Source organism: Pinus tabuliformis, chromosome 3_1 (assembly GCF_031772625.1).
Source record: "Pinus tabuliformis cultivar Carrire ecotype Pingquan chromosome 3_1, CPIR1, whole genome shotgun sequence".
NCBI lineage: Eukaryota > Viridiplantae > Streptophyta > Pinopsida > Pinales > Pinaceae > Pinus > Pinus tabuliformis.
The window spans coordinates 227908602-227918498 of record NC_142301.1 but is presented as its reverse complement, the minus strand read 5'-3'; the positions used below and the strand labels follow the sequence as shown (position 1 = coordinate 227918498).

The following is a 9897-nucleotide window of genomic DNA, read 5'->3' as shown; positions in this document are numbered from 1 at the left end:
AATGCGAGTTTTCCACCAACTTTCTGATGCAGAAAAGCTGTCTGTGTTCAACAAATCAGGGGCTCCTCCATACCTTCACCATAGTGAGAGGGATGAACATAAAATTCCCAGCCAGCTCTACTTGAGCACTTGTAACCGAGGGCAATGTGAAGTAATAGATCGTCACTGGCTCGATTCCCGCAACTCCTTGCAATATGAAGTAGAATAACTCTGCAAATTCGTGGTTGCTCTAAATTCAATTAATATCTATTTATATTCCATTACTATGAATTCATCTAAAAATATTTATTTATTCGATCAGCTTTCCCAGATCCCAGAGGTCGGCAATGCTTGCTGAAACTTGCTCAGCGAATGACGAGTGACTTCTGTGCTTGTCTGACTCCATCGATGGTTAACAACTGGGCTACGTTATCTGGTAACGGTGATGAGGATATTCGAGTGTCCACACGGAAGAACATGGCGAACCCTGAGTTTCCTGGCTGTGTTGTGATTTGTGCTGCCACTTCATTCTGGATTCCCGTTACTCCTCAGAAATCGTTCGATTTCCTGCAAGATCCGAAACGTCGAAACCAGGTTAGATGACTTATTCTTCACCCAATATCTAATAGATAGAATTGATCCAGTGATTAGCTTTTATATAATACTAAGATATATTGCTGTTAAGAATTTGCCACCACTAATATTTCAAGATCAAATAATGCAGTGGGATATGCTCTCTACCGGCGAACCAAAGCAAGAAATAACACGCATTATGAAGGGACAAGATCGTCGGAACAGTGTTAGCATCCTCGGATCAAATGTATGTGTTGGAGCTTCATGCTGCACAAAAGTATAGATGTCCTATAACATTTTTGTATATTGACTTATTCCATATATGTAGAATCCCATAATATGGATTGTCCTGCAATCAATGCCATGAATTGAATCTTTGCAATTCATGCCATGAATCCTTTCCCCTATTATTACTACTATCTCAATTTGTGTATTTCAATATTTGCAGGGCATCAGTACGAGTCAGTCTGCATTCATTTTACAGGAGTGTTGTACGGATGCTTGGGGGTCTATTATTGTTTATGCTCCTTTCGATATGGCTTCCTTGCATGCAGTGATGCAAGGAGGTGAACCTGACCATGTTATGCCATCGGGCTTTGTAATTCTCCCAGATGGACTTGGTACACTCACTGAAATTGGAAGTAGCTTAAGCACTATCCACAAAGGAGGATCTATTTTGACAGTTGCATTCCAGATATTGTTAGCCAATATGGAGACACCTAGGGATACGATGGAAGATCTGCAAGCGGTGCAACAGTTGATCTCCAAGACAGTACAGAAAATTAAATCATCATTGATTTTGGAAGATGCTTGACAGAATCGGGCTATTTTATTCTTACTGTGGAAGATGCTTGACAGAATCGGGCTATTTTATTCTTACTGTTTCTGAATTATTTTGATGTGATTTATATTTCATGTGAATTATTTATGATGAGGTGTTCATGGACTTCACCACATTGCAAGGATAATGGTTAGGATATTAACTTCCATCTAAAATGGAACACTGTATGGAAAAATTAAGTTTTAGGTTTCATCTGGAGATTATAAATGTCATTAAATGCCTTAGATTCAATTATTCTGAGCTTGTTTGTGCTATGTGGTAATTAAATTTGCATTTGTATTTTATTTTTAAAGTGTTTTTCTTTTAGATCTGATTCATGGTTTGGATTATTTTTGGTAACTTTTATTTTCTTTTTCATTGGATTGGTTTTTCTAAAATTATCTAACATTTAAAAAGTATTATTGTCTTTTCTGAAATATTCAAAATATTAAAGCTTTCTATCTTTATTATTTAAAAAATTGTTTAATTAATATAACTAAATAATACAGTTTATTTAAAAAATAGGAAAAAATTACAAGGGGCAATTTTGCTATATTAATTTTTTAAATTATTATATTAATTTTGAACTATACATTATTCAAAAATAATTGTAAACTCTATATTTATGTATTTAAAGTTTTATTAAAGATATCTTAAATGTTACATCTTTTCTAAAATAGAAAAATTTCTTATATTTGGATGGCATGATAATAAATAAATTTGTATATGGTTTTATAGTATTTAGTTTCATTTCATTTATATATTGATTGTAACTTTAAATAATTCTATTGGATTGGATGGAACAAACAATATTTCAACGCACACTTTGCAAACATTGCTCCTTGCAATTTCATAGATCCACTAGTGGGTCTAGTATGGCAAGCTAGAAGAGTGGGTTGTTGTTTTCCAAAAGAAATGGAAGACCGTAAATTCTAGATAAATTCTTACTAAATAAATCATTATATACAATTCATGCAAGACCATGCTTTGATTGAGATTTTTTTTTCACTTTTGGAACATAGACCATTCTCACGTCAATTGGATTAAAAAATGGAAGCCACAAGGACAAGTAGATCTAGAATTGGGGCCCAAAGGCTTCTTCATTGTGATCTTTACTAATTGAGAGGATTGGATGCATCTAATTGAATGTGGTCCATATTTCTTTAATTTTGCAGGACTTTACCTTCATTTTTTGATTGAATGCTTCTTCCTAGTTAAAGAAATTTTTATGGTGACCCTAGTTTGTGTCATACTATAATCTCTACCAAGGTAGTTCAGGTAGGAAGAAACCCTAGAGGATATAGGAAACACCTTTGATCACTTTGTCCAATATTTAGAAGTCATCAAATGTGGTGGATATGTACCTTATGCATAGATATGTGTCTACATGGACATCTCTCAACCTCTTCCGACCTCCATTGATATCTATTTAGGGGACGGACTCTGGTAATAGAAGTGTGACTATGAATACCCCCATTTGCTTGTTGTCGTTTATATGAATATGGTCACCTCTACAAAGAATTCCCTCTTCAAATTATTGAAATGCAACAATTTAACAATCCAATGAAGGATGCAAAAGGCTTCACTCTAGTCAATTCCAACCATAAGCATATAACGGCCTTTATTTCTTCTAAAATTAAATCAGGACTCTAGACACTAAATAGCTTTGGAACCATCACCTGAATATCCTCTAACTATATTTGATGAGACAAGAGGCTTTTCAACCAGATTTGGCCATTACAAGTATTATATCATAATAATAGGACTTAGAAATTCTTACAAGTTCCTCCATCCCTTTTGGTTCCCACCAATCAGTTTCCCCTACTGACACTCATATCTATGTGATAAAGGTGCTCTCTCAAGATATTCCAGATGGAGGTGCTCTCTCAAGAAATGGCAGCTAAGTGGAAGAAAAAGGATCCTAAACATCAGTTCTAAATCTCTTTTCTCTATCCTTAGATATTTGAATTATTTGTTATATTTTTTATTTCTTTAAAAAATAAATTTTACTTTCATTTAAACTTGAACAAAACTGTTATTAATTTATATCAAATTATATTTAAATAATTTTAAAATAGTTTGATTTTTTTAATCCTATTATAATACTTATATACACTTTATTTATCTATTATTTTTTTAATTAGTATTAATTGTGTCGAGATTTTCTCTACAACCTAGTATGGGGAAGACCAAGGAAAATTCCTAAGATGGGGAAAAACCTTGATCAAATCTTCTTATTATTAGTATCAAGTGTACAATAGAGGGAGTAGAATAAATCAGAGTCAAAATTATCTTCCCAAATTGGAGATCCAATATCACTACCCCTAGATAAAGAGTGTACTCATAAGCTAATGACATACTAATGTAGAAGCTTATTCTGGTTGGGTTCCACGGTCTCACTTAATAGTTTCAAAATTCCACCTATTGATTGCTTCAATCTTTGTGTTCCTATGTCCAAACATTGGTCATCCCTTGCTATGGTTCAAGCCCTTTTTATGAATGCTACAATAAGGATAACGACCTTATAATCAGAGAAAAATACCTCTGATCACAACACTACTCATTGGAGTGACTGCGGCTAGGGCAGAGAAGCTTACCTAGACTTCTCGACCTACTCAAACAGTCCCTTCGCACAATTATAACGTACAATAAAGACAACGACCTCATTATTGGTCACTGTGGCTTAGTGAGGAGGCTCTAAATAAAAACTTGCATCCATCAAACAACCTCTTCTTGTGTCTAGGATACAATTCCTATGCCCATCCTTAGAATAGAGGAAACAATATTATACCTTACATGCACAACTAGTCAGCAGGACTACGACGTGCTAGAGAAGACTTCTTTGAGGTTCAGTATACCTAGAAGAGAGATCCCATATCATAGAAACATAACCAATCACTTTAGGTCTTCCTATGCTTGTGGCTAGCTTGAAGATAACTGAGACCTACAATAGAGGAAGATTGATATGCTAAGAATAACCTTGTCTTGTCCTCAACGAACTTCACTGCCACAAAGAAGAATTATCACAAGAATAATGTATAAGAATGTGTCTAATAATGTTGGAGACAACCTCTATTTATATAAATCGATGGGGTCAAAAGACATGACCATTTGGCTCCAAGAGCCTCCAAGATTATGCGTCCGACCTTGTCAATTTACACATGTTATGGTATAAATTCAAAAAAATACCCTTGCTTGTCCAAATTTGATGATCCTTAGGTCAATTTTGGTCCTCTTGAAAAGAGGAATTTAATGCAATAATCATATTAATCAAATGAGATGTACAAAGAGGAATTTGTCCATAGCTTCTAATTGTAACACTCCCTCTCAACTAGGGAGAATTCCATTTGCCAATCCATCCATTATCTTGATCATCATGCCATTATGATGTCATGAACCATATTTGTATCTCATCTCTACTTTTTTATACATTGATATAGATAACAAAGAAGAATCGATTGAGAGTGATTTATAAGACCTTACCACTCTCCACTGACAAAAGTCAGTCCAGGGGTTGAACCCCAATCAAACTTGATCCCAGATTAGTTTGTTGAACATCATGCATCCTAGACATAGGGAGTATGGTAGTACATGATGTGTCCATCGGTAGTTCTATGGTCCCTATCCACTTTTCCCTAGTCATCAGCCAGATGAGAGGTACATCCCATGTGTCTCGGATAGCATGGGTAGGCTGATTGGTAGGATTATGTTGGGTCAACATTAGGGAAATAATAAATCACATCTTGATTACAATCATATGTAGGGAAAGGATGAACCACATCTTATAGTGACATGTCACAACCATCGTAGGAAAGGATGAACCACAACCTTTGCGCATGTAAATCACTGAGAGTAGGGAAAGGATGAACCATGTCCTACATGCATGTTAACCAAAAATCAAAGGAAGGAACCTACATGTGGGGGAAGGATGAACCACTTCCCACCGATATGTCAATCATTTATCGTATGGAATGAACTTCCTATATGTGGGGAAAGGATGAACAACGTCCCATTGACATGTCTGCATGTGACAACATGCAGATGCCTATATGCATATCTCACTCGGGTATCCCTAGGAGAAGGTGAACCACTCATCCTCCTCATATTCCATAGGAGAAGGTAAACCACTCACCATGTACCTAGCATACCTGTAAGGGAAGGTGAACCACTCACCCTATGGTCGCTCATAGCATCAAGAAGTACCCCAGGCTCCTAAGAATTCCCATAACTCAATGTTCAAACAAGACCCACTTAATAAGGTCTATTCATGAGATGAGGGTGGATTATAGAACCTAGATGTGCTATTTTCATTCACCATTCTACTAATCCAAGAATTTTCTGTAGAATACCTCAGACCACCACGAGTTATCTATATCATGATTAGATAGACAACAACAATAGTCGTCCATAACTCCCTTTGAATGTAGGGAAGGTGACATTGCCAAAACACAATCGTTAAGTTACCTATAGTCTGACCCTTTTACTCCTATAGACCCCTCGACCCATGTTCCAAAGTCATCAATCATAATTATACACTTTCATGTAACCTCTCAAGTATCAAGGATATTTCTAGGCATCATTAGAGTCATCATACTCATAATCAATTGCCATGAAAACATTTGGTAAGAATAATGATTGGGTCATATTAATATTCATCAAATTGAGTCATAGTCATTGATAATACATCTTTTTCCTTGAAGAAAGATGTCATTATGGAAAAGCTACTTGATGAGCACCAATATTGCAGCAAGAATGTTGCAGCTCCTAGGGATAGTAACTTTACTTCAACAACTTGGAGTTCATACAAACTTGGAGGTGACAATGTTGTATACATAGTAGATGTAATGGTCTACTCCTACTCCTGTCACTTTTCAACTAGGGTGATAGACCACTATGGTTTTTCAAACCAATCTTCTATTGACTAGGAGTCTGACTACCAAATGAAAAAGGGAAAATTATCCTTAATGAAAAAAAAGGAGTGTTGCCTACTCTAGGAAATAAAAGATTGAATTGGAAGATGCTATAAAGTGACATGAAATCACCTAGCTACACATTTACACATTTTTCTTGCAAAATAAACATAGTTTAACCTTGTTTACAACATGTGATGATCTAGACTAACTAAGCATGGAATCTGATCTAAGAAGTATTATGACTACTGCATGCATGAGCTAATTTAGAAATTGTAGAAAAATCCTTTTTTGATGTTTAGCTTTATGAATGGAAATGCCAATTCACTTGTTATTTGGTAGGGGAGATAGGTATGGAGGGAAAGGTATGGATTATTGTCAAGGGCATGGAATCCAATACAACATATGCATGAAACGTGTTGGCTCTATTATATTAAGTGTAAGTTCCAGTCATACAATAAATCCATGTCTAACCAATAGTTTCAATAGTGGAACGTTACAACCACAACCTCCTGCTCCTCCAAAGAGATATATTGGCCCTACATAGTGGAGAATCCAAGGCTCGTTACATTATTTTCCAAGCTCTCTCCAAGATAGTATTATCGGAAGCTTGGCTGATCAAAAGCCTTTTCAATGAGTTATGAGGTTTTATTTATAACAAACGGTGGGGTGACCCTTGACATTCCCCTCTGTGATAGTTCATCTACTCTCATCACTCTTCATCTACTCTAGGATTGTTACATCCAACTATCGACACTTGAACTTCCACTTGACAAGACGTTACATTACACTACACATGTGCCCATGTGAGACAAAATGGCTTGAGCAAGCCATGCAAGACATCACTGACACTTGGGTCGTTGTGGTGAGACCAACTCTTTGACATGTTTGTGGTTGTTAAGGTGGTGAGTTGATGCCAAGCTTGGTGGTCCATGATGACACCTTGCTAAAGCGAACTCTTGCCTCCATTGCATATGGGTGCTTTGGTATTTCTCCTCCATCCAACTCATCTTCTAGCATGCATATGGTATTCTTGGGTGCGGATGAACTGGCAAAAAAACTAATGCATAGTGTCTATGTTTATCTTCCAGTGTGTGTTGGTGGTCATGCACATAAACTGTCAACTACATGTTCAACTCCAGTTGGACTTGCTTCTTGTCTCTACCTTGGTGAGTGTGCCGAATGGGTTGGATCACATGCGTGTGCACAATGACATGCATGCTATTGATTCCCTTTCATGCCATGAACAATACTTCTCACCATGTCTGCTTTGTGCCAATTGCTGGGACGGATCTATAACTTTTACGGGCGCAGTTTCATCCGTGAGTGCATGTTGCGCCCCCTGATGTTCCTGTTCCTACTACAACTCATTCGCTTGTCTGTGTAGCTCACATTCTTCCTTGAGTTTATGCTTTAGCACATGAAACTGCTTCTTTGTTCCATTCTCTATCTTCACATGATCTTCATGTTGCGCCATCGCCTCATAGCCTGAGTCTCTTAGGTTTCTTTCATCATCAGTGGATCTGCTTGAGCTTGCAACTTTGTTTCGCCTCCATTTTGTCAACAACCTTCCTCTTACATTCGTTGCATCCGGTATGTTGTCGTTCATGATGTTTCTCGATGTGATGTTGCAACCATCATATCTTGATGTCCTTGCCCATGAACAACATGATATCTTCATGAGTAGGCAAGATCATAGACACTTGATCAACTACATCCCGAAGTGTGCTCTGAATGTTATGTTCGACTCTGCTCTCCTGGAAACCATTGTACCTATGCTGTTGAGAGGCAAATGAAAACTTGTGACACCTGGAGACACTCATGGCAAGCAATTTGTGAGTCGAAAACCAAAATGAACTTGAGAACTGACTTGCAACATACCTATGTGACTGATCATGAAGGTTGTGCAATTTTGGCCAGGAGGTCGGGAGACTGAGTGCCAAAACTGTGCAAGGCACAGTCTGGGCTGCTGGGAGGCTGACTGACTACTGGAACTGCGCAATGCACAGTCTAGTTTGGCTGTTGACTACTGGAATTGCACAATGTGCAATCTCAGCTGGCAATGGTTGGAGGCTCAGTGATTTCATTGCGCAATTCTCTAAGCCAACATACAATGTCCCTTAGATTTGCATAAAGCAAGCCTGGAGAATAACTTCTGGGTAGAAATATGCACTTCTGGAGAGGAAGATAGAGCCTACCCTCTCATGATTGTCGAATGTTGTCTTGGTGAGGCAGAGTTCGCGTCGAGGCTACCTAGACTCACCAACAGTCAACTGAACACGAATTTGAAAGCGAATGCATGGAAATACTAGGTGTAAGAATAAGATAATTATCGTGCATGAAAATGGTGAATGAAATATTCAGAAAATGGAACAACATTCATGTGGGTGAGACGAGTTTCTGAATCGACAACCGTTCGTGAAAAACAGTTTCATGCATGTGACAGTAGTGCGATGTTAATGAGAACTGAAACAATGCTAGTATAAGATAGTATCTATCAAAACAACAACAAGCGCTCACTAAAATCAAGCAGACAACATTCATACGAAGCGAAACACAAAAAGTTCCAGAAATGCAACACAAGACATGGAAAGTGGGCTTACCCCAAAACAACTGAGCTGAATGTGCTGAAAACTCATAGATGTGATGTGGGATGTCGACGCTGTGAGGTTGATGTGAGGAATGAGCTCTGCAGTGTCTGATTGATGAATTTTGATAAAATCGAGGTTGTGAGGCACATGCCATACATCTAGGGAAAGCGATACTTGATGGGAGGTTTCTGAAATGATCCTTGCATGTAACCTCCAACTGCCAAAAATAGATCCCTGAAATAAGGGATGCCTTTACATGCTGCCTTAGGAGAAGAAACCCATGCATGCAAGTCTGTTTTGCTCGGTCCAGGAAGAAACCGGTCAACTCAGATGCACATACAAAAGGCTGCTCAACTGCTGGGAGAAAATGCACATTTTTGGTTAGGAGCTAGGCTGGTTGCTTAGAATATTTGTGTAATTTCTCGACAAGGTAGATGACTGATGCCCATATTTGCGGAAATTTTGGGCTAAGCATCCTAGCTGGGAAGGATTGCACTATTTTTTGGGTGAAGCTTCCTCATCAGAATTGTGCAATTCTGGGGCCCACTATATTTCCAGTCAAGATTGCACAATTTTTGGAGGGAAGGCTAGTTTGCCTCTAGATTTAAGCAAATTGTTGAAGGATCTGCTCAGCCTACTGCTCGACCAAGTCTGGATGAACAACCTGTGAGGGGAATGCATCAAGGTTTGATTGATAGGATGTCTTTCTGCAAGAAAATCGCTGGAGCTTACTTGATGAAGCAAGACATGCTGTTGTGAAGGTTGGTAGGGAGTCTCCAAAACAAAGCTACGGAAAATTTTTGAAGGGTGGTTGTAGCCACTACAACACTTGGTGATACACTAGTATAACTCCAGCTCACTGAATGGACCTTGTTCGTGAAAAGCAAGTCTAACACTTTCAGAAGTATTGTTCAATTCTCAGTCCGTCTTGGTTTCACACTAGCTTGATTGTAAGATGTAGCATCTACCAAGCTCTTAGTCGATTGACACACATTCCAAGAAGAGGCAGCATAGTTGCTTCGAT

At 38.0% G+C, this 9897-nt stretch overlaps 1 protein-coding gene across 1 annotated transcript; it reads left to right on the top strand.

Annotated features, from left to right (window-relative positions):
• The first annotated feature begins 306 nt into the window (after positions 1-306).
• Positions 307-902, top strand: LOC149186624 (homeobox-leucine zipper protein ROC7-like). Its single transcript, XM_089412646.1, has 2 exons — positions 307-573; positions 704-902. Exons 1-2 carry the CDS (start codon positions 352-354, stop codon positions 833-835), a joined length of 354 nt encoding a protein of 117 aa, XP_089268772.1. The 5' UTR covers positions 307-351; the 3' UTR covers positions 836-902.
• Positions 903-9897: the final 8995 nt, after the last annotated feature.